This window comes from Doryrhamphus excisus, linkage group LG23, assembly GCF_037039965.1.
Source record: "Doryrhamphus excisus strain RoL-2023G ecotype Guam linkage group LG23, RoL_Dexc_Guam_v1.1, whole genome shotgun sequence".
In the NCBI taxonomy this organism is placed as follows: Eukaryota; Metazoa; Chordata; class Actinopteri; order Syngnathiformes; family Syngnathidae; genus Doryrhamphus; species Doryrhamphus excisus.
The window spans coordinates 493670-520103 of record NC_136379.1 but is presented as its reverse complement, the minus strand read 5'-3'; the positions used below and the strand labels follow the sequence as shown (position 1 = coordinate 520103).

Genomic DNA, 26434 nt, shown 5'->3' with positions numbered 1-26434 from the left:
ACGAATTGTCCTGCTTTTATTATCAAGCAAGGATACACTTCCGCTTATAGCCACTTAACACATGCACTTTGTGATGACAGTGGTGCTGCTGAGAGGGTTGGTACCATCAGTGCTGCTTTTCTCTTCATTGATGAAGTTCAGTGAACAGAGTCGATGGAGTCAAATGTCTAAAATTACACATTGGAATTATCCATTGCTTGGGGAAACTATGCCTTTTTTACACGATTGACAATCCAGGGACACGTGTACATCCGAGACCTTTCATTCATTATAGAGCATCTTCACGTCAATCTGCCTGTCTGCTGCCTTTTGTGGTGAGGATGGATACCCCACTGACTTTATCCCGGTACCGGCTGCTGGGTTTGCTTTGCACTGTCGTCAGCCTCTCGGGGCTCCGGAGCCCAGTAGCTGCAGCGGGGAGGAGCTGCGCCGATACCCGGCAGGTGTACGCGGAGAAGGGGTACAGCACCGGCACTGCACCGGTGACTCAAATCTCCGGTAAGATGCTTATGAAGGCATGTCATGCCGCATGACACGCCTGAATTCAATGAAATTCGTGTACTTTAAAGTATGCTGACTAGAAACATCGAGAATTGTGATATTGGAAAGTGCAAAAATCACTAAAGCACCATGTGGCTAGATCATCATGTCTTTTCCCTCAGGACAAAAACAATACTGAGGGTGGTTTAAAACAAATGACACATCTTCCCCCTTCCTGTTTAAATAGGATGATTAGAGGGGGGTGACAACATTGCCAACACCAATGCAACAAAGAACCTCACCCTAATTAGTCTTTGCCTATCCTGGTAAATCCCTGCATTTACCCCTTGGGCTCTGCTCACTGGTGATAATCTTATCTGTCTGCATTTTAAATAAGGGAGCTTAATTAAGGAAAACGGTCTGGAAAAGTCAAAATACAACACGACTGTCCACTTCTTGTATGCTGTACTTTACATCCATTACATTCATTTACATTGCATTTGAATGATTGAGTCAAACAGACAGCTGCAGTATTGATTGATTGTGTGTGTGTGTGTGTGTTGGTGTGTGTTTTTGCCCGAGCTTGCCGTCCCGTGGGCCATGGGGGAGCAGATGGCCGGGAGAGTGGACGATGAAGAGAAATGGAAATGCAGGGATGTGAGAGGCTAATAGTGAGAGAACAAAAGAGACAGGAGCGGCACACCAGCCAGACTCTAGATGTGTGTGGAAAGGCGTAATATTTGTGTGTCATGTAACATTGGCTGAAACAAAAGACCCGAATCTCGCCCCTTTTTGTCATTTGCATATCATTACCTCGAACATATCAAAGAAACCGACCTGCGCTGAAAAAGAGAGACAGATTGATGGTGAATGAATGAATAATTCATGGGAGTGAAAGGACAATTTCATATCACATCTCTTATCTTTTTGCTATAGGAAAAGAGTGACATATTACATATTAAGCCATCTGACTTCACCCACATCCTGTTTAGACATGACGAATGAACACAGGAAGGCCAGTCAAATGTTCAAGATCATTTCTACATTGTGAGCACAGGTGAGCACTTGAGGCTCTGTCCTCAGGACTACACCTGCTGCTCCAGTCAGATGGAGGAGACGCTGGCACTTCAAAGCGAGAGGGACTTCTTAAAATCCTTGGAGGATCATAGCCAGTTCCTGCTGACCACCTTCACTCAGAGACAGCGACGGTTTAACGGTGAGGGCATGAAATACAGTAATCCCTCGTTTTATTCATTCATGCTGGAGCCTATCCCAGCTGACTTGGGGCGAGAGGCGGGGCACACCCTGGACTGGTGGCCAGCCAATCCCAGGGCACATATAGACAAACAACCAAGGTTTAGAAGCCATTGTTGAGTTTACATAAAAGAAAACGTAAAATATTTTCACAAATAACTGCAAAGACACTTTCCGCTGTGTAACAACTGTCGGAGGCGCATAAAAGAAACAGAAAAAGGTGGGTGGATGCTGCATGAGGGTGAACCAATCAGCGCGGAGGAAACTGAACAATAACTTCATTTAACATTGTTGTTTATGCTTGGAAATTCTTTATTTAGGTAAATAATACATATAATTTGTTTAAATATGCACATTTTGAAAAATAATAGCTATTAGTCAACCACAAAACAGCGATCATTCATTAATTCATGAAAACACATAATGTAGTGAGAGAGTGATAATTCAATTGTGATATTACTGTACACATTTTTGGCTGAGGGTGGCAAATATTGAAATAAAAGCTAGTCCATGGATTGGAAATGAACATTTTTATAATATCAGGAAAGTGGTAATAATTAGGCAAGCAAAAGTAAAATGTAATTGGTACAATTTTAACGTTATCTGAGAAGGCAAGGGTGGCAAATATCATCCTCCAAACCATTAGGGGGCAGCATGTTACAAGACAGTAGGTTGAGTCTACCCTCCATGAGGGAATGCTAGCTTTCTTAGCATAAGCAAGGATTTGTGAATTTAAAAGCTAGTCCAAGGGTTGGAAATTAACATTTTACAATATCAGAAAAGTGGTAATAATTAGGCAAGCAAAAGTAAAATGTAATTGGTCCAATTTTAATGTTATCCGAAAAGGCAAGGGTGATAAATATCACCCTCCAAACCATTAGGGGGCAGCATGTTACAAGACTGTAGGTTGATGCTAACCAATGCTAACTTTCTCAGCCAGGATTTCTGAAACTAGTAGTTTTGACATGACGGTCCAGTCATTTAATGTTGCACATTGTTAGGAATTTCTAATCTCAGCCTCCAAACCATTAGGAGGCAACATGTTACAAGACAGTAGGTTGATTCTACCTTGCTAACATCTACCAATGCTAACTTTCTTAGCATTAGCCAGGATTTCTGAAACTAGTAATTTTGAAATGATGGTCCAGTCATTTAATGTTGCACATTATTAGGAAGGGTTTCATATATTGCCCTCCAAACCAACAGGGGGCAGCATGTTACAAGACAGTAAGTTGATTCTACCTTGCTAACTTCTACCAATGCTAACTTTCTTAGCATTAGCCAGGATTTCTGAAACTAGTAATTTTGAAATGATGGTCCAGTCATTTAATGTTGCACATTATTAGGAAGGGTTTCATATCTTGCCCTCCAAACCATTAGGAGGCAACATGTTACAAGACAGTAGGTTGATTCTACCTTGCTAACATCTACCAATGCTAACTTTCTTAGCATTAGCCAGGATTTCTGAAACTAGTAGTTTTGAAATGATGGTCCAGTCATTTAATGTTGCACATTATTAGGAAGGGTTTCATATATTGCCCTCCAAACCATTAGGGGGCAGCACATCATGAAAATGAGTATCAAATTCATTATTAGCGTTTGCATTATTAGCTAGCCTATCTCAAATGAAAATATATACACTAGTTTATTGTTACTAAACAATTCACATCCCACCCTCCAAACCAACAGGGGGCAGCATGTTACCTGAAAGTGATGACATTCCATTTTCTCCCCCATTATACCTGGAGCACAGTCCTGCTTGGATAATAATAAATCTGTTCCCACAAAGTTGGAACTGAAGGAGGTTTTAAGAGTCTCTGTCTCAGTCTTTAAGAGAATTGTCAATCTGTCTGACTCCAGGCACAGCACAGAGATGATCTGGCATTTCCACCGCCTACTCCTATCACCTTTATTCCCCTCCTCCGTCTTTTATATAACCTGAATGATGAATCAGCAGTGGGAGACCGCATATGAGCCATTAAAGGCTATTTATATACTGTAGACCTCACACTTTCTTGCATGTATTCGCTAACGTGCACCATGTGATGTAACCGTCCTGTGAGCCCGCTGAGGCCTTGGCGGGATGTATTGATGTCGGAGACCTGCATCTGATGTCTTTGTCCATACAGAGTTCTTCAGGGAGCTCATAGACCTGGCCGAGAAGTCCATGAACCAGATGTTCACCAAGACCTACGGACGCCTCTTCACGCAGAACGCGCACGTCTTCCAGGAGCTGTTTGCAGAGCTTCGCAGATATTATTCAGGTCAGTTTATTGACACCTCCACCGGCGCGACATTTGGACGCATGTATATTTAGATGCAAGGTGCTACCAGATGGGCGTATTCTATCGCAAATTATGTGCTGTTGGAGAATGGAGCTCTCAACCATCCATCCACAAATTCGGTGTTATTCTTTATACACGACACTGACGGAAAGGATGTCAACACAGGGGTGGCACAGCAGCTTTTTCACACAGAGATCCAGCAAAATAGCCTCTTCAGAGCTGTAACAGTATATCCTGTGTCTGCCTCTCATAGAAAAAATTGTTGACAGTGAGTATTGCTTTAAACACAACAAGAGGGAGAAGCGAGTCAATGCTATTACACTTTGCGGAATTGCAAAATTGCAGAATACCCCAACTCTGTACCACACAGGGTTCACTCTGCATGTGTGTGTGTGTGTGTGTGTGTGTGTGTGTGTGTGCATTGGACGGAGAGAGTGAAGCCTGTTGTCAGCCTCCTTGTCCCCTAGTATGTGGAGGAGTGTTGAGGGACATCAGACACATTGCATTTTATTCCGCCAACACAGTGTTTTTTAGTCTTAACAGAGACAGGGTTTATTTTTGATTGTTTTGGGTCATTGTGATTTTTAGGTGCAATTTATGCTAGTAGAAACTGAGAGTCCATTTTATTTTTATTCATGTTTTTTTTAAAAATATTTTTTGTTTGTTTAATATATTATGTACTCCGGTTTCCTCCCACATTCCAAAAACATGCTAGGTTAATTGGCCACTCCAAATTGTCCATAGGTATGAATGTGAGTGTGAATGGTTGTTTGTCTATATGTGCTCTGTGATTGGCTGGCCGCCAGTCCAGGGTGTACCCCGCCTCTTGCCCGAAGACAGCTGGGATAGGCTCCAGCACCCCCGTGACCCTCGTGTGGATAAGCGGTAGAAAATGAATGAATGAATGAACGACATTTGTGCAATGACAATAAAGAAAGTCTATCTATCTATCTATCTATCTATCTATCTATCTATCTATCTATCTATCTATCTATCTATCTATCTATCTATCTATCTATCTATCTATCTATCTATCTATCTATCTATCTATCTATCTATCTATCTATCTATCTATCTATCTATCTATCTATCTATCTATCTATCTATCTATCTATCTATCTATCTATCTATCTATCTATCTATCTATCTATCTATCTATCTATCTATCTATCTATCTATCTATCTATCTATCTATCTATCTATCTATCTATCTATCTATCTATCTATCTATCTATCTATCTATCTATCTATCTATCTATCTATCTATCTATCTATCTATCTATCTATCTATCTATCTATCTATCTATCTATCTATCTATCTATCTATCTATCTATCTATCTATCTATCTATCTATCTATCTATCTATCTATCTATCTATCTATCTATCTATCTATCTATCTATCTATCTATCTATCTATCTATCTATCTATCTATCTATCTATCTAAAATGGGGATGCATGGCGGACGAGTGGTTAGCACACAGGCCTCACAGCTAGGAGACCCGAGTTCAATTCCACCCTCGGCCATCTCTGTGTGGAGTTTGCATGTTCTCCCCGTGCATGCGTGGGTTTTCTCCGGGTACTCCGGTTTCCTCCCACATTCCAAAAACATGCTAGGTTAATTAGCCACTCCAAATTGTCCATAGGTATGAATGTGAGTGTGAATGGTTGTTTGTCTATATGTGCCCTGGGATTGGCTGGCCACCAGTCCAGGGTGTACCCCGCCTCTCGCCCGAAGACAGCTGGGATAGGCTCCAGCACCCCCGCGACCCTCTTGAGGATAAGCGGTAGAAAATGAATGAATGAATGAATAATATATGATGTTAGTTGTGTTATTATTTTTACTATTAAGCTGTACACTCCCCCACCTCCATGATGTCTACAGGGGGCAGCGTAAGTCTGACCGAGGTTCTGTCAGACTTCTGGTCCAGGCTGGTGGAGCGGGTCTTCACCCTCGTCAACCCTCAGTATCAGTTCAGCGATGACTACCTGGAGTGTGTCAGCAAACATGCCGAACAACTGCAGCCCTTCGGAGACGTGCCTCGCAAACTACGCGTGCAGGTGGACATGTTTCTCATACAAATATGGTCGAATTTAGAGAATTATTTTTCATTTGTGTCATTTTTATTTCAATCTAGGTATCCAGGGCTTTTATTGCAGCAAGGGCACTATCTCAAGGCTTGGCCACTGGGCGAGATATTGTCAACAAAGCCACAAAGGTGATTTGTTTTTTTCTATTTCTATTCGGTTTTTGTCCAGAATTTTGCACACTTTCTTTTTTTTGTACACTGTCTCAGCTTTTATTTAATTTGCATGGAACAAACTAGTGTGTTTGCCCTCTACTCAGGGATGGGAATTTTCCGCGGATCCGCGGAATTCCGCGGATTTTTCTGGCAAAAGTCCATTTTCGTAATTCGTGTAAATTCGTTGAGAAAATTGTGGGGGGTGGGGGGTGGGGGGTAGGTGTAGGTACAGTCTCGGTATATCGTGTCCGATTGGGCCGAGGCGGCATCTTGGCCGCGAAGTCGACGAGAAAATGAGCTGGTTTAGTAGGCTTGCTGTGATTGGTTGTATCGTGTCTCTCAGCCAATCACACGTCGCGTTTCAAACGCGTTCGGTGAACCCGTAATGGCGGAACACGGTGAAAGAGAGAACATGAGAAAGAGAGTAGAGCTGAGCAGAAGAAAAAAAACGAGAAGGCAGCGAAAGTTGCAAGACTGGCACATCAAAAAGCAGAAAAGAGGAAGGTTGCGACTGATCGTTTGCATGCACTGATTGCAAAAAGAAAACGACTATGTTAAGTTACCTGGTGTTGACTTCAACGTACGTGTTTAAAAGGAAATTGTGAGTCACATATTCAAACCTATGGAAATCTATTAATTTTACTTTGAATGCAGTTTGTTCCATGTTTTTTATTCATTTATTTTTGTTGTTTGAGGTCTTAATATTTCTTTCATTGTATGCCAGTTTTAGTGCCCTCAAAAGCTGAAATGTTGGGAGCTTCCGGGGGGCTTCGCCCCCCTGGGCCCCCTACCGGGCTCCGCCAGTGGCCCCCAGACCCCCGACTTATTTTCAGCTGATTTTCAGCAAAGCCATTCCCATCCCTGTCTACTGTATCGCTCCACAAGTTGATAAAGAAGAACAACACTACTGCATTCCATCTCTCCAAGGTCCATCCAGTCATCATTTCTAACTATTTTGATTTGTTTTCTGCATCCATCCATCCATCCATCCATCCATCCATCCATCCATCCATCCATTTTCTATAAAGCTTATCCTCACTAGGGTCGCAGGCAGGCTGGAGCCTATCCCTCCATGTGAAGCTATTCTTTTTTTTAATGTATTAATTCATTATTTTTTTTAAATTATTAAAAAATATATATATAATTAATGTAATTTTTAAATATTTTTTAATTAATTCATTATTATTCTCAATCAAATATATTAATTGATTGGATTTACATGATTTCTTATGCAAAAATGTTGTTTTTTGTCTGACCTTTTGAATTGAATTAATAATACAGTTCCAGTTTTCATATACAGGGGTGCTACCAGGAATTCCTCCGTCCCCCTTTTTATGTTTTAATAATTACCTATTTTTTGTCAGTGGTCATTGGAATTATCCTAACTTTTCCCCATTATACGGCACCCCTGGTCAATAGCACTCCATCCATCCAGGGTCGCGGGTATGCTGGAGCCTATCCCAGTTGTCTTCAGACGAGAGGTGGTGTGCACCCTGGACTGGTCGCCAATCAGCCAATCACAGAGCACATATAGACAAACAACCATTCACACTCACATTCATACCTATGGACAATTTGGATTCGCCAATAGCACTCATCATTGATAAATTGAACAATTCACACTTAATCAATGTGATCAGTATCGGCCTATTTCACTCATGCATGATCAGTATTGAAACCGACAGCATAAAACTCTGATTGGAGCGTTCCCTTGTTTGGACATCTGTGTCTTTTGTCCTTATAGGAATATATGACACCTGAAATGTTTACGTTTCAGTCACATGATAAAATGCCGTTGAACTGCAACAGAAACTGCAACTACAGTTGTGGTGACGTTACCTGAGGTCCAAAAGTCAAAGTTCTGTATTGTTTATGTCTCACAGCTGACTCCAGACTCTGAATGTGTGCGTGGCCTAATGCGTCAGTGGTACTGCCCGCTGTGTCGAGGAATGCCCTCCCTGCGTCCATGCCGTGCCTTCTGCCTCAACGTGATGAAAGGCTGCTTGGCCAATCAGGCTGACCTGGACACCGAGTGGGATTATTTCATTGGTGGGTAAAAGGAGGCAGTTTAAATGAGTTATATGGTAATATAACTCATTTTATTTCATTTCAACATGCATCAGATTACCATTGAATGCATCCCATAATCAGTTCACAGTTCCACATGTCCAAAAGGAGTAGGAAGAAGCAAAGCTTATTAAATCCTACCCCTCCATCTGGTACTTTTACAACCACTAACTGTTACATTTGTTCACTTCCTGCTTTCCTAATATAGTTTTTATAATATTTATATATGAATTTGTATTTATATATTTAATATATACACGTGTATGTGTGTTCCAGTGCCAAAGACCGCTTGGAGGTTGTTTGACTCCTTACATTTGTTCACTTCCTGCTTTCCTAATATAGTTTAAGGTTTGTCTGTCAATATAGTGATATATATAGCACAGCATGACTGGTTCAAGACTCTTCATCCTTGTATTTAGCAAACATCAACTGCTTGTATTGTTTCTTGAATTGGCTCATCGTTGTGCATTGTTTGATTTCCTTACTCAATCCATTCCATAGTTTGATTCCACATACTGAAATGCTATGGCTAGCATAACGTAGTCCTAGCATAGAAGTGTTTCAAATGTACTTCTTCCCTGAGATCATATTTCTCCTCTCTTGTAGAGAAGTATTGGATGACATTTTTAGGTAATAATGTAAAAATATCGTATTATGTGTGATATTTGTCCTTCTTTTTCAAGCTAATCAGTTGTAATTAGCATTTGCCTAGTAACCTCAACTTGTGGGCTCACATGTTCTCTCCCCCATCAGACGCCCTCTACCAGGTTGCAGAGAAGTTGGAGGGGCCGTTCAACATGGAGTTGGCAGCAGATTCCATCTCCGTCAAGGTGTCCGAAGCCATCATGCACATGCAAGAAAACAGCGTCAGCATCTCCACAAAGGCAAGGAAGTGGACAAAGTTTTAGAATCAGTTGACATATGGTCACTGACTTATTGAGTCCTGCCCGTTTTCACATTCTCCTTGATGGCGGCTTTGATGTTGTTTTGCAACAATTCTACTCACATGTGTTTCTCAGTCTGCTAAAGGTGTGTACCCAATTTCGACTAAACACTTTAACAAAGTTAAAGTGGGTCATTGAGCTGTGGGTGTGTCAATCTGAGTTAGCTTATAAAAAGTCACATTAAAGTTTGGTAAGAATGAATAAGAGCATTCAAGAGCAATTTCCACTTAACTGTATGATGATGATTATTGTCTCATTTGAATGTCCGTCCTGAGACAACATTGCTGCGACACTGCAGCATTCCCACACACAGCATGATGTTCGTACTGTGAGACTGAAACCTGGCAAGCCAGTCCACCTGAGAAGCACCCACGTCCTCCTCAATACTTGGCAGCGCTTCAAGGAACAGGGAGTTCTTTCCTTCACAGCTTTTTTCTCTGATAAAGAGAAAGAAAGTGTGACGTGACAACGGCAGTAAAACCACCACCTTGGATTTCGGTGATTGCTGCACCGAACTTTCTACCACAGGCTCTGAGTCTGAAATTGATACTGTTCCTGTAGGTCTTCCAAGGTTGTGGGAACCCCAGACCGCTTCCGGGACGATCCAAACGCTCACCAAAGGAGTCGGGTGGCAACAGGAGGCCTTTCCGCACCTACACCCCGGAGGAAAAACCCACCACTGCTGCAGGCACCAACTTGGACCGACTGGTAAGGATAAGGTTAAACTTAGCTTAGACTGTCCACTTTGGTCTGTACTTGGGAAATAGATCCAAAGTTTGAGACTGAGTCCGATCTAGGTCATTGTAATCTTAGCATTGATCGATTAGACTGGACTGGTCAGGTTGAGGTAGAAGACATTTCGCCTTTCACCGAGTACATTTACTCGGTTCATGTTGAAGACGAGATAGGACTCTATCTAGTATCTATTGTCATCTTTGGGCACCAACATTTTTTTCCGTGTCACTGTTCTGTAGAAATCTTGGGGCAGTGAATCGATCGCAAACGGACTATTCAAGTTGTCTTAGTAGACGTTTCATCTGTCATCCGAGCAGACTTCATCAGTTCACGTTCAAAGACTAGACAGCTGTAATCGGAGCTGTTTGAACTCTAGCCTGATCCAGAGCTAATATTACCGATATTCCCGATCGCAACTGGACTGGACTGTTGTTTGACGGTTGTCTTAGAAGACGTTTCGCCTTTAAACTGAGTAGACTTCATCAGTTCACGTTCAAAGACCAGACAGGACGAGAGCTCAGAAAACTCAGACTAGAACTGTCCGTAACTAGAACTGTATTTTAATCTTTGGGCATGGAATTGATCCCAAATGGACTGTTCAGATTGCCCTAGAAGACAAAGGTAGACAAAGGTTTGAACTCTAGCCTGATCCAGAGCTAATATTATCGATATTACCAATCGCAACTGGACTGGTCTTTTGTTTGACGGTTGTCTGAGAAGATAATGAACAAGACTATTCACAGTATAGTGAGTAAGTATTATTCAGACTCGTAATATAGGCAAGACTCAATAACCTCCACAGAAAGCAGCCTTTCTAACAATATTTGGATTCCCGCAAATCCATTAATTTAACGCTCAAAACTATGACTCATGTGGAACTGCCTCCAGCCCCCGCGGCTTCATACGCTTCCCTCCCACCCTAGCAAAGACGCAGCACACAAGAACGCTTCCAGGCTTGAAATGACGACTCGCAAACTGCCTCCGTACAGGTTACTGAACTGAAGGAGCGCTTGCGGCCCATGGGAAGCTTCTGGGTGTCCCTCCCACACACCATCTGCAACGATGAAAAGATGGCAGCCGACGTCACAAACGAGGACCGCTGCTGGAACGGGCAGACCCGGGGGAGGTTAGCAAGCAATTGAATTTAGCTATCACCCACAAACTGTCTGACGGGAATGATGATTATTCCTGCTTTGTGTGGACACGTTCAGGTATCTTCCGGAGGTGACGGGTGACGGCCTGGCCAGCCAGATCAACAACCCCGAGGTGGAAGTGGACATTGGACGGCCCGATGTGAGGACCAGACAGCTGATCATGGAGCTGAGGGTGGCCACCAACAAACTGAGACATGCACAGAGTGGACAGGACATGGACTTTATGGACAGTCAGTACCTTCACACAGTCACTTCATGTGCTTTGTATCGTTTTGCCTCAAATAGTGGCCTCCACAGATGGATGACATCTTTTGCCTCTCAGGAGACATCATTGCAGGTTCTGCCACTAGGGGGGTGTCATAACCTGTACAGTGACTGACAGCATCATGTGTAGACATCTTTACCACTACACACACCAGCACCTGGGGGGATGTGGCATCTGTAAAGCTCAAGTGGACTTTAAAGAGAAGCTAAACATTTTGACATTGACCTAAAAAGAAATAGAGACTGGAAAAAAAGGACAGGAAAAGACTATTAGGGGGAATGTTTTAGTGTAGATTCATACGGGACACAAATTGTTTGAGTTATGGCCACAAAAAAATGTAATATTCATTTTCTACCGCTTATCCTCACAAGGGTCGCAGGTATGCTGGAGCCTATCCCAGCTGTCTTCGGACAAGAGGCGGGGTACACCCTGGACTGGTGGCCAGCCAATCACAGAGCACATATAGACAAACAACCATTCACACCCACATTCATACCTATGGACAATTTGGAGTGGCTAATTAACCTAGCATGTTTTTGGAATGTGGGAGGAAACCGGAGTACCCGGAGAAAACCCACGCATGCACGGGGAGAACATACAAACTCCACACAGAGATGGCCGAGGGTGGAATCGAACTCGGGTCTCCTAGCTGTGTGGCCTGCATGCTAACCACTCATCCTAATTTAATCATATTAAATATATGTATGTATTCCTGTATACAGAGCAATGTGATTGCAAAATGAATATCTTAGTAACCTCCTCTCATAAAGCTTTTACGGTGGAACCTTGGTTAGTGTCAATCTGTTCCACAAGGTCCGACTCTAATCAAAACGTACTCTAACCGAGTCAATTTTTTAAATAGTTTTTAAGACTGGAAATCAAATTTGTCTGTTCCAAATGTTGTTTTGCAGTAAACAATTTTGAAATCAAAGGGATTAAAGACTGTTTCCATAGCTGTGAGGTCTGCGTGCTAACCACTCAACCGCCGTGCAGCCCAAAATTTTATATTTTCATTTTTATATTTTATTTTATAGTTTTGCTAAAATTATGAAAAAGGAATATAATATAATGCAATGAAATGCAACACATTTTATATTGTACTATTTATTGTTTTTTTCATACTTTTGTGTTGGATAAAACAAATAATAAATAATAAAATATAATATGAATGAATTACTAATATATATACTAGTCATAATATATTGTACATATTTTATAGTTTTTCATCTTTACATTTTGATTTCAATATTTTTATGTATTTTGTATTTATATTTATTTTTTATTTATATATTTTTATTTATATATATATATATATAATTAAAATTTATTTTCAATAATATTATAAATATTATATTTCAATCATAAGACTTTAATAATAATAATATCTTTAATATTATAATATAATAAATGCATTTGTGCAACAAAAAATAAAAAATCCAAGTAGACACCTGGTGCCCTCTGCAGTTGAGTAAATAAATATGGGCAGTCCAATTAAAACATCTCATTCTTCATCTCAGTGTTTTTGTCTTTGTTTTGTTTTGCTGCCTGTAGGTGAGGAGGGCAGCGGTTCAGGGGGAGGAGACAGCAGTGAAAGATACAATGACGACTGGCCGGGTTACGGTCCTTACTCTCCTCCTTACAACAAGCCCCCTCGTAACTCCGCCCCTTCACCCCCTGCCTCCAACCCAGCCAAGCCTCCTCGGGTTCGTGAGAGAAACAACAAGTGGAACCGCAACAACGGCCGGGTCATTCATTCTACAGCAAGTCCCTTCACCTCCTCCTTGCTTCCTTTGTTATTGCTTCCTTTCATGATGTTGGCGGCCATCTTGCTGAGATAGCTGCTTTACATCAAGCACATTAGGGCAGAATAATATTCCATTTGGTTACACCAGCACAAAAAACATACCAGCCCAAAATATGTGACTATTTTTAATCCCTATACTACACAAAGCACTAAATATCGCTATATCACCATTCTAAAAATTCTAAATCAGTCTTGAAAACCAATATACTTTGCTGGGTGTTGAAGTGACATAAATGCGTCATTTAATTTATTTTAACCAAATAATTTGAAAAATAGCCGTGGTAAGATATCATTGAACTACTTCTTGGGAAAATGGTTCTCAACTGGTTTGATAGCAGGTCCCACCATCGTCCCTCACTGAACCAAAATATTCATTCATTCATTCATTTTTTGCCGCTTATCCTCACCAGGGCCGCGGGGGTGCCAGAGCCTATCCCAGCTGTCTTCGGGCGAGAGGCGGGCTACACCCTGGACTGTTCACCAGCCAATCACAGAGCAGATATAGACAACCATTCCCACTCACATTCATACCTATGGACAATTTGGAGTGGCTAATTAACCTAGCATGTTTTTGGAATGTGGGAGGAAACCGGAGTACCCGGAGAAAACCCACGCATGCACGGGGAGAACATGCAAATTAGGATTGAACTTGGGTCTCCTAGCTGTGAGGTCTGCGTGCTAACCACTCATCCGCCGTGCAGCCCTCGATAATTGGTTTTCCAATTAATTTTCGCGATAAAGGATTCATGTTAAAAATATATATATATATTTTCATAGTTAAAGCCTTGAAAACCCATTTATGATTTTTAAAATATGGTAAACGGTTTTAACATTATTTGAGCGCTGTGGACATAAAATAACACCCCTATAGTCACTTTCATGCTCCTATTATTTATTGTTTACCACACAATGCCCAACCATTCACACTCACATTCATACCTATGGACAATTTGGAGTGGCTAATTAACCTAGCATGTTTTTGGAATGTGGGAGGAAACCGGAGTACCTGGAGAAAACCGGGTAGAACATGCAAACTCCACACAGAGATGGCCGAGGGTGGAATTCCAAATATCCAATATATCATATATCAACAATGAGACGTTGTTGCCTGTCTGTATGGCACGTTCTTCTCCAGCAGATATTTGCAGCTGTGTGTCGGACCGACAGCCACTCACTGTTCTTCCCATCCCGCGAGGTGCATTCATGGACATCGGGCCATTACATTATTATTTCTTGGCCCACCAGTTGAGAATCCTCGGCTTAGAATGTACAAAAACAATGACATCTCATGTAAAAATATTGGCGCTTTTTAACGTATTTATTCTTATTGCTTATTTAACTCAATTTATTTCCATTTAAGATATTCTTTAAATGTTTTTATCTTCTGAAAGAAGTGTTTCTGATTAAAAAAAGCCAATACCCTCTAAAAACACATAATTGGCTTATTTTGTATTAAAAATGTTGACAGTATGAAAGTATTTATATATTTGTGTGCTGCATGTGCTATTTTAGCGAGCAGATGTCTGAATGCTTTTTTTTTTAAAACTGTGCGCTTTTCTACTTGCTATTCCTAAAAGCAATGAATGTCTGACAATGACCCCTTTGTGTTATATGATGCTGAATGTGTTTTGATGAAGAAAAGGGGGAAATGGTGGTATTTTTGTGGGGAAAAAGAACGCAGACATGATAATCCCAGTTTCACGTTTTTAATAGAAACACACTTTGAAATAATGCTGGATTATCGCTGTACAAAAAGCACAGTTTTGTTTGTAAATAACAATTGAAAGCACAAAAAAAAAATATGCGATGTCAGGTGATTGGTGAAAAGAGCACAATTCATGTCGTTAACAAACAAGTGATATTTTCTGCCTCATTAAAACAAATGAACAATGCAATGTTGTCATCTACAATATATACACAGTATGACCCCCCCCCCCCCACAATACACTGCTTACCCTGCACTCTGATCTCAGGCTTTTAGAGGAGCAGAGACTGGTTATTTTGGCGCTAACTTGTGCATATAATGACCACCAAGCAATTGAACTGTTAATGAAATGAATTAATGAAAGCATTTTTGTTTGTAATGGCGATCTGTCTTTCACTCGTTGTAGCGAGATTGCTTTGCCTTCCTTCTTCCACCAGATGTCGCTAATATTGCCTTTGACGGAGACAACGCTCCCAATGTGTTCCGGGACAATGTGAAGGACAACGAAGCTCAAGTTTTCATCTTCCGAGTACACTCAGACGTTAGGAACACACCATTTCAAGCACATGCATATTTCAACTGCTAAACACATTGCTAGACAGTAGAGTGGGATGAATGCCAATAGTGAACTTTTACTGCAACTATGAAGGATGGCCATCTTGAATTGGATGTATAAGTGTTGGATTATTTACCGGTAAATTTTGTAAAGTGGACTGACATGTTGCTACATGTTTCTGGCCTGAAAGGGCCAGCCTTAGAGGGCCAGCCAGAGCAGGCCTTAAAGCTCCAGCCTGAAAGGGCCAGCTTAAAGAGCCAGCCTTAGAGGGCCAGCCTTAGAGGGCCAGCCAGAGCTAGCCTGAAAGCTCCAGCCTTAAAGGGCCAGCCAGAGCAGGCCTTAAAGCTCCAGCCTTAAAGGGCCAGCCTTAAAGGGCCAGCCTTAGAGGTCCAGCCTTAGAGGTCCAGCCTTAGAGGTCCAGCCTTAGAGGTCCAGCCTTAGAGGTCCAGCCTTAGAGGGCCATCCCTAGAGTCCCAGCCTTAAAGGATGGCCCTTTAAGGCTAGCCCTTTAGGGTTTTGTATCTTTTGTCCCCTTTTAGTTCTCACGTCGGTTTTGTAATAAATCCATCAGTAAAAGACGAGAACTAGTAGCTGTCTGATCGTTGCACATCCGAGGGAGTTACACCTTCCTTTACATTTGCAGGAAATGATTCCAAATGTGGGAAAGTCCAAATCTGTAAATGTAATACCTTCCCACAAATGGAATATGAGACAAAATACTGATCTTTGTGGTTGTTGTTGTTGTCTATTTGTTTACTTATAAACCTGCCAATAGTGACTGAATGTTGACAAGCAACCCGCAGGTCAGAAAGTGACAGAGCAGTGTCCCAAGTTATTAATAACACACACACACACAGATCATGCTCATCATTTTAAGGGCTATGGCTACAAGCCTATGCTGGTGGCTTATGAGAGCCAATGTTTGAACCATTTCATGTCTGCATATCAAAAGCCAAAAACTTGAATAGATAGACAGTCCATTCTTTGAAGTAGGCCTAATGAAAACATTAGTCAAGATTTAAGACTGGCCTATGCTCTTTTTGATAGTCACATGGACCAAGACTGTCTGTGACAATTCAAGTATGACTGACAAATAAATCATGACTGTAACTTAAATGAATCTACCATTGTGAATGCAGGACAATGAGAATTGCCATGTAGGCTACCGTAAGTAACAGAACATTTCCCAGTGTTACTTTATGTTACATTATATTTCATCAACGGCCTTTCAATGAAGTGTGATGTCATTGTTGATGATTTGTTGCAGCAAATAAATGAATGTATGGGTATGCTCCACCACTCTGCCAATCAGAACAAAGAAGACGCACTGACAGGCTACAACTTTGGAAGAACTTTTCACTCATTTCCCGGTAAGTCAGCATGATGTATTTTGTATGGATGAATTCATTGAAATCTCAAGATATATGATGGTTTGGCAGTAGTTTTAAAGCTCAGTCCGCTATATTGTCAAAAGTGTCACTCTTGTATTTTTTTCCTCTTATACAGCATGATACTCCAAAACAATTAGCTGCACCACATACAGTTGAAATAAAAGTCTATGGTCACGTCGCGGTAAAACAGTTCAACTTTGCAACAACTTTTCACTCCTTTCCCGGTCAGCAAGCATGATGTATTTGGTGTCAATGGATTGGTTGAAATCTCAAGATTCATATAATACCACTGGTTTGGTGCTACCTTTGAGTCCGCTAGATTGTCAAACATGTCCATGTTGCATTTTTCTCTCTTATGCAGTACGCTAGGAGCCTCCAGCACGCTAGGCCTAATGTTTGTAAACATTGCCAATCATGAATTGTTATTAGTAAGGATCATTTTACATGGTTATGTTTGAAGATGTTTTGCTTAATGTTTATAGCCTGTACTATTTACAGCATCATTTAGTTTGTTTTCACAAAATGCAATTTGATATTGTAATACTTTACATTACAGTTGTGGTGTACTGGCCACCGGTCCAGGGTGTACCCCGCCTCTCGCCCCCAAGTCAGCCGTACTATGTAGTATGTACTATGTACTATGTACTATGTACTATGTACTATGTACTATGACTGTTGTGGTCAGAGGTGTAAATGTTCAGAAATCCTATGTGTTTGATTGTAGGACCTTCTGGGCTGTGACCTGTCTGAGACTTCAGGACCATAGACAGCGATGGTCACAGACTGAGTGCTGTCAGTCTTAAAGGTACTATATGTAAGAAATGTGTAGATTGATTGATTTTTGAAAAAATGGGACATGGGAGATGATAGCCGTATGGCTAATTTGCACTTCCCATTGGCAGCTTGGTTTTGAACATATAAATCACATTATTCATAAAACATGCAAGGTTATGTGTTTCATGCGTATTATATTGCAACTTGCCCAAGTGCACACTAGATATAAAGTGCTATTTTCATTTCACAATTCTCAAAACATTTTACAATCATGAAATACCAACAATGGTCATTTTATAATACTGAGAGAACTAGAACAGAAATATAAAGTGCTTGTTGAATTGCACGTTGCTCTCCTGCCTAAGAATAAAAGATAAATGATGACAGAATTACAGACTTATGACATACTACAATAATGAATTAGCAGTTATAATTTGTGGCTACCCAACTATGTAAAAATGCAACATTATAACATACAATAGATAATAACACACAACAAATCAGCAGCAGTGGACAAGTTAAAAATGATCACAATCAGTGGCAACGGGTTTGATTTTCCAAAGTTGAAGATGCTTGGAAAATGAAGCAATAGTGGGTAGATCAGGCACTTGGTGTGGAGTTCCAAGAATTTGTCGCTCCGTAGGAAAAAGTTGCTTGACCAAAGGTCCTTCTCCTTAAAAGAACAGTGGGTTAGCACAGCAAATCAGAGACCTTTTCTCCAAAAATAACAGGTGGACGAGAGCTTGGATGACTCTGACCTATCTCGCTTATGGGCGGTACAAAGTCAAAGTCTTCTTTTGGAAGCCTCAGTCCTCCTGTGGGCGTCTCTTTCCCGAGTGAATGGTCTTATATGCTAGAAGCACATGCATGCAGAAGCCAACTTTTAACATACACTTGCATACTTGCACTTAAGTGCGTTCACACTGTGTACAAGCAAATACACACAAATGTCAGTACCCGGCTGGATGTGTGTAGTGAGTGTGCATAATATACAGTAATATACAGTATTACAGTATTGTAAGTTTTTTATGTACACTTGTTGCCCCCTAGAGGCCTTTTGACTTACTTACACACTTATAATGTACTACTGTTAGTTACTTTCCCCCCAATATAGTAGTCATGGAATTACTCCCTTATAAATAGAATTAGTTCTTCCCCTCTTATTTTCCAACCGCACTACAGAGGCTCAACAAGCATTTTATGACAAAAACGTTATTGGCCCCAAACATAACGATGCGAGAGGCTACGGCCCCACTGCAAGCGCTGCACGCAGAACAGAGACACCTAGTGCCAAAAACGCAGAACTACAGCACACAGACTTCCCACAATGCCATTTTTCTTAAAGGGCCATGACGCACTTTCCGGAAACGATGGTCGCAACATTCAGATGAAGCACGGACGGCCGGAAGCCCCGCCCGGCACGCTATAGAGCGGTTTCAAATAAAAGAGGGACGGCCTGAGGGCAACCTGCTTCTTACGCACTTTGAAGAAAACTGAGCAAGTGTGAGTAGTAAGTACGCAAACTCTCTGTACTCTTTGTACACGCTATTAAAACATTATAATTGTTAAATGGCTTTAAGTGACCTTTAAACGGCATACATTGAGCTAGCTTAAGTAGCACACGGCCTTCAACTTCAGAGGCTCATATTCAAAAAACTAAAGCAGACAGCAGGCTGAATTCTATATAGTTTGAAAGCATATTGACTGCGCTTTCCCTCCTTTTTTTGTTTTACAGAACTCCCTTCTATGGCAGGAGGCTGGTCCACCGGTCACACCTGTAATTGATTGCAGCAGCTACTAACAGTGAACATGGCCACCTTGTGCCATGCCATTCTGCGCATGCGTCAGAGGATCGTTTGAGCTCAGACTTCCCAAGGCGAAGTTCGAGGGCGCCATGTTTTCACGGGAAGACGATGGAAGACGACGGAAGACGACGTGGACAGTCGTTTAACAAGGAAATTCATCATATGGGTAGGTCATATGCTTATCTGACTTGTTTTCTGTCACCTTTCCTGTTCCTGTTCAATGTTTACGTCAGTGTCATAATGTGACATACGCGACGTTAGCATTAGCTTACCTTTAGCCTGCCAGCCAGCTAGCTAGCTAGCTCGCTCGCTCGCTCGCTATCAACTGCGAGCTGTTTTCGGTTGCAGAACAGGAGATTTTTATGTTTATTAAATGTGTAAGGATTCGTCCCTTTTATATATGTTATGTGATTATTTTGGCAGCAGCAGTGTCCTCTAAGCCATGGGAACCGCGTGTAGCGCAAACATTTGTTGAAGTATGCTAGCGACCTGAGTCTTGTGGATACCGTCGGGGAGCGGGAGTTTTTGTTTGTGACAAGTATTCCATGGAAGTGAATTTTGGAACTTTAATTTCACCTATACACATACACCATCTCTAGACACCTGGGGTGAAGGACGCGCCACAGAGAGGCCGCCGCCGGGGTCAAGGTGGCCAACCCCTACAGAAGGTAACATTACAATATGTATATGGTTATTTGAATCTGGAAATGGCAGTTTAGCCTTTTAAGTTTTATTGATTTAAAGAGTTGGATAATGGAGTTCCTCAACGATATCCCGTTGTGAGGAAAAAAGAGGTTTGTTTAGGTTAGGTTTCAAGACACAGATGAAAAATGTGTATTAACCCATAGATGCATAAGTGGGTCAAAAATGACCCAGTCAGGTTGTTTTCTTGAAATATCTTCATAATGAATTTTTTTTTATCATTTCATATTCCAGTTATTCCGAAAAAAAACATGTTTTCAATATAATACCATTCAAATTTTTAACTTACCTTTTATACATTTCAAGAAATATGGACTCTTATGGAAGAGTGTAGGGTCCAGTCACTCATGCATCTTAGGGTTAAGAACTAAGTTGATTTTGAGTGTTTTGTTTAAAAAAAAAAAACAAAAAAAAACCCAACAAATATTGTCAAGCAGCTTTGTCGTTTGGACTACTAACCATTGTGATGATTTTAGATTTTGTAGTTGCCATAATTGAAATGATTTCTCCATCCATTTAACAGAATGCTGAAGGATGTTGACGCTCAAGAATTTGGTCCCAACAGCTTAGACAAGGTAAGATTACAGTACAGCTGTTGAATGACACCAACATGGTTTAGTTATTCATTCATTTTCTATGTCTCTTATCCTCACTAGGGTGGGGGTATGCTGGAGCCTGATTTGGGGCGAGAGGCGGGGTACACCCTGGACCGGTGGCCAGCCAATCCCAGGGCACATACAGTACATCCGGAAAGTATTCACAGCGCTTCACTTTTTCCACATTTTGTCAAGTTACAGCCTCATTCCCAATTGTATTAATTTAATCTCTTACCTCAAAATTCTACACAAAATACTCCATTATGACAATGTGAAAAAGTTTTTTTTTTTTTTTTACTTTTTTGAATTTATTAAAAATAGAAAACAAAAAAATCACATTTACATAAGTATTCACAGCCTTTGCCATGAAGCTCAAAATTGAGCTCAGGTGCATCTTTTTTCCACTGATCATCCTTGAGATAATAACTGTCTATATAAGGTCCCACAGTTGACTGTGCATGTCAGAGCACAAACGCTAAGCATGAAGTCAAAAGAACTGTCTGTAGACCTGCGAGACAGGATTGTCTTGAGGCACAAATCTGGGGAAGGATACAGAAACATTTCTGCTGCTTTGAAGGTCCCAATGAGCACAGTGGCCTCCATCCCTACAGTGAAGCATGGTGGTGGCAGCATCATGCTGTGGGGATGTTTTTCAGCAGCAGGAACTGGCAGACTAGTCAGGATAGAAGGAAAAATGAATGCAACAATATATAGAGATATCCTGGATGAAAATATTGCTGCATTCATTTTTCCTTCTATCCTGGCTAGTCGAATAATGGAGGCCACTGTGCTCATTGGGACCTTCAAAGCAGCAGAAATGTTTCTGTATCCTTCCCCAGATTTGTGCCTCAAGACAATCCTGTCTCGCAGGTCTACAGACAGTTCTTTTGACTTCATGCTTGGCGTTTGTGCTCTGACATGCACAGTCAACTGTGGGACCTTATATAGACAGTTATTGTATTTCCAAATCATGTCCAGTCAACTGAATTTACTGCAGGTGGACTCCAATTGAGTGTATAGTAGACACCAAACGTCCAGAAGGAGGCGACTGGCACACTAGTGTGGGAAGTCCATACCTGCATGAGGAAAGTGGAAGTCAAAAAATAATCATTCTAATAATACGATTCCCAATTAAGGGAATAAATCCCAGGTCTTTGGTTTAGTTATGAAATGTTGAATTCATTTCACAGGTGCCTCAACCTGTGGCTGTGTTGTGTTTTTGTGCACCGTCATCTGGAAGTAAATACAGCTTTACTACAAATGCAGTGAAGCTGTTCTGGTTTGAAATAATGTTTTGTAGAAGATGTGTTAAGATCATTTCATTCAAAGAAGGCCATCTTAAAAAAATACTACACAATCATATTAGAAAAGTGGTGTAGGTGGTAGCTTAAATCATGTAAATTTTACTTATAATTTGCTCCAAATAAAGTCAGGGAAAACTAGTTAAACAATCCTGAAAAGCGAGTACATTTATATGGATTTTGAAGTAGATTCAAAGGTAGTTTGGGGTCAAATTTACTAGCAAAGAGTACCTTTTTCATTCAAAAAAAGTAAATTTGACCAGAGTATTTCCCAAGGAAAAGTTGCTTGGGAATTGTGCGTGCAAATTGTTACCTAGCTTTTCTCAAGTAAATGGCACTCCAAATTTTTTTTCAGTGTACTGCCCAGTGGACCGCGACCTCCTCCAGCTGATTTTGGGAGTTCTTTTGTCTCTGGACTGCTCCATGGTATGCCTTCTGCCCCCATCGCCTTGCTTTTCCTTTTTTGGACTGCACTAATGAATACAGATATTCTGGCTGCCACATGAATTACATGTGCAGCATTCTCCATCCATTTAACAGAATACTGAAGGATGTTGACGCTCAAGAATTTGGTCCCAACAGCTTAGACAAGGTAAGATTACAGTACAGCTGTTGAATGACACCAACATGGTTTAGTTATTCATTCATTTTCTATGTCTCTTATCCTCACTAGGGTGGGGGTATGCTGGAGCCTGATTTGGGGCGAGAGGCGGGGTACACCCTGGACCGGTGGCCAGCCAATCCCAGGGCACATACAGTGCATCCGGAAAGTATTCACAGCGCTTCACTTTTTCCACATTTTGTCAAGTTACAGCCTCATTCCCAATTGTATTAATTTAATCTCTTACCTCAAAATTCTACACAAAATACTCCATTATGACAATGTGAAAAAGTTTTTTTTTTACTTTTTTGAATTTATTAAAAATAGAAAACAAAAAAATCACATTTACATAAGTATTCACAGCCTTTGCCATGAAGCTCAAAATTGAGCTCAGGTGCATCTTTTTTCCACTGATCATCCTTGAGATAATAACTGTCTATATAAGGTCCCACAGTTGACTGCATGTCAGAGCACAAACGCCAAGCATGAAGTCAAAAGAACTGTCTGTAGACCTGCGAGACAGGATTGTCTTGAGGCACAAATCTGGGGAAGGATACAGAAACATTTCTGCTGCTTTGAAGGTCCCAATGAGCACAGTGGCCTCCATCCCTACAGTGAAGCATGGTGGTGGCAGCATCATGCTGTGGGGATGTTTTTCAGCAGCAGGAACTGGCAGACTAGTCAGGATAGAAGGAAAAATGAATGCAACAATATATAGAGATATCCTGGATGAAAATATTGCTGCATTCATTTTTCCTTCTATCCTGACTAGTCGAATAATGGGGGCCACTGTGCTCATTGGGACCTTCAAAGCAGCAGAAATGTTTCTGTATCCTTCCCCAGATTTGTGCCTCAAGACAATCCTGTCTCGCAGGTCTACAGACAGTTCTTTTGACTTCATGCTTGGCGTTTGTGCTCTGACATGCACAGTCAACTGTGGGACCTTATATAGACAGTTATTGTATTTCCAAATCATGTCCAATCAACTGAATTTACTGCAGGTGGACTCCAACTGAGTGTATAGTAGACACCAAACGTCCAGAAGGAGGCGACTGGCACACTAGTGTGGGAAGTCCATACCTGCATGAGGAAAGTGGAAGTCAAAAAATAATCATTCTAATAATACGATTCCAATTAAGGGAATAAATCCCAGGTCTTTGGTTTAGTTATGAAATGTTGAATTCATTTCACAGGTGCCTCAACCTGTGGCTGTGTTGTGTTTTTGTGCACCGTCATCTGGAAGTAAATACAGCTTTACTACAAATGCAGTGAAGCTGTTCTGGTTTGAAATAATGTTTTGTAGAAGATGTGTTAAGATCATTTCATTCAAAGAAGGCCATCTTAAAAAAAATACTACACAATCATATTAGAAAAGTGGTGTAGGTGGTAGCTTAAATCATGTAAATATTACTTATAATTTGCTCCAAATAAAGTCAGGGAAAACTAGTTAAACAATCCTGAAAAGCGAGTACATTTATATGGATTTTGAAGTAGATTCAAAGGTAGTTTGGGGTCAAATTTACTAGCAAAGAGTACCTTTTTCATTCAAAAAAAGTAAATTTGACCAGAGTATTTCCCAAGGAAAAGTTGCTTGGGAATTGTGCGTGCAAATTGTTACCTAGCTTTTCTCAAGTAAATGGCACTCCAAATTTTTTTCAGTGTACTGCCCAGTGGACCGCGACCTCCTCCAGCTGTTTTTGGGAGTTCTTTTGTCTCTGGACTGCTCCATGGTATGCCGTCTGCCCCCATCGCCTTGCTTTTCCTTTTTTGGACTGCACTAATGAATACAGATATTCTGGCTGCCACATGAATTACATGTGCAGCATTTTTGGTAGGTTGAGCGTTGTTGCACTTCCACCTGAATTGGCATCAGCTGTTGGGGCTCGATTGCGAGGCGGTGCCAGGGTTATTGATGGGTCTTGGCGTCACCGGGGCGCTCATTGTTCCTTGCTGTTCACCTGTCGAGGCTGTGTTGGCGCGCTCCGGTGGCGTGCTCTGGTCTGTCGTGCCATCAGCAGCGTATGTGAAAGGTAGGCATAAAATTACTGGGCGTGTACCGGTGACAGTGCATCATGTGACCACAGCCATGGTTGTTTTAATTTGCAGCGGGATTGGTTGTTGAGGACCTGGCGTGCATTTTGGAGGGCTTGCAGGAAGTGCAGTGTCAGCCTCTTGAGGCTAGGATTGCACTGGCTGTGTGTTAAGCTACCTTTGCTCCGGTAAGCTGCCGATGCTTTAAACAAGCAGAAAGCTAACTCAAGCACCATGTGTTGTGTTTGTGTAGCTAAAAGTTATTCTCTGCAGCAGAAAGCTAACTTTAGCACCACATGTTGTCTGTCTCAAAGTTAAATGATCTGCTTAGATAATTATTTTTCTTTTTTGTGGTTAGCACAGAGAGGTTGTCACGTTCCGGCTTGGGAGCTTTACGTCACGACCCCAGGATGCAGAGATGAGGACCCAATAGCAGGTAAAAAGGCATTTATTGTTGATACTATGCAGCAGACCAACGCACTAGCATGTTCAACAGAGAAAACAACATCAATGACCCAACAAAGAAAGGAGCGCGCACCTGAACCAAATAGGCATCACAAATAATGAGAAACAGGTGCGGGAGATAATGGACATCAACTGAAAACACAGCAGAGCAACACAGGAAGGAAATACAAAACAAGGGCATGAACGAGGAACTGAGGAAAACTAAGAGCTGTCACAAGGGGGTGACAGACGTTAAACTATTTGTTGGCAAATTCAGGTTCAACATTCAGGCTGTGTGTGTGTAAAATGTTGCAGATTGAATAGTTTAACAGGCTAACACATAATATTGTTTGAAGCAATGTCGGTGTGTTCTGTTGTACTTTGCTAGCTCTGACAGAGGTTTAAACTTCAAAAGTGGTGCCCTGTCAAATAATATTTTGTGTATGTGTTTTCAGGTTGCTGCAACGAACGTGACTTGGCACTGTAAGTTCTGTTCAGCTTTTTTTTTTTACCACTAGAACATCTATTTAAACACTAGATTGCAGCACAACCACTTTTCAAAAATGAGCCCCCTCCCATGCCTCCATGATGATTGCATGTGCACATTTCAGACACTTGGTGCGCTGAGTAGTCACCTGTCAAGATATCATACTCAAAAACAAAACAGCGGTGCAAGGGAAAATCAGGAACTTGTGACTTTTTAGTGTCCTTTATGCCCATCTGAGCAACCATTTTCTGTCTGTACTCCTCAGTCACATAAGATCACACTTAAAAAAGCACGACACAGAGGTATAGTATATAAAATAATTATCTAACCAGATCATTTAACTTTTAAATAGACACAACACATGGTGCTAGAGTTAGCACAAATGTATACTCTTCATTGAACGCCATAAAAGTAGAGTGCACCAGGGGAGTCTTGCATCAGACTTTTCTAGTGACATTGTCTTTGAGCATACTCACAATCAACATGCTTTCGGCTGGCTATATTTTCCTAATAACACGGTATCTATAGACATTAACTGTAGATACTGTACAAGGTGAGCTGATCCAAGAGCAGCCCCAGTCCTGTTTTTGTGAATGATTATATTTTGTTGTTGTTGACATGTGCTGGCAATTTGCTCCTCATGTGCAGGAATGTTGTTGACAAATGGTATGACGTTATTGTACATTTTTAGATGCACGTAACCGTCACTTGGCGCGTGCGCTTTTATTTTGAATTTCTTCCAAACCCCGCCGACGGCAGCAGTCCGCAGTCGCAGCAGCAGTGCGCTTTCGTCACTGAGTAGCATGTCTT

General features: G+C 41.2%; 1 protein-coding gene and 2 long non-coding RNA genes across 3 annotated transcripts; all 3 read left to right on the top strand.

The window, feature by feature from the left end:
- Positions 1-81: 81 nt before the first annotated feature.
- Positions 82-15272, top strand: gpc2 (glypican 2). Its single transcript, XM_058075349.2, has 11 exons — positions 82-498; positions 1538-1696; positions 3864-3998; positions 5905-6080; positions 6158-6238; positions 8146-8311; positions 9083-9213; positions 9835-9981; positions 10998-11134; positions 11220-11392; positions 12979-15272. Exons 1-11 carry the CDS (start codon positions 321-323, stop codon positions 13263-13265), a joined length of 1770 nt encoding a protein of 589 aa, XP_057931332.2. The 5' UTR covers positions 82-320; the 3' UTR covers positions 13266-15272.
- A 7139-nt stretch (positions 15273-22411) lies between these two features.
- On the top strand, positions 22412-22936 carry LOC144894895 (uncharacterized). The gene is made up of 3 exons (XR_013625431.1): positions 22412-22487; positions 22581-22653; positions 22735-22936. It is a non-coding gene; the product is annotated as an uncharacterized LOC144894895 (long non-coding RNA).
- A 1537-nt stretch (positions 22937-24473) lies between these two features.
- On the top strand, positions 24474-25083 carry LOC144894915 (uncharacterized). The gene is made up of 3 exons (XR_013625462.1): positions 24474-24692; positions 24769-24881; positions 25052-25083. It is a non-coding gene; the product is annotated as an uncharacterized LOC144894915 (long non-coding RNA).
- Positions 25084-26434: the final 1351 nt, after the last annotated feature.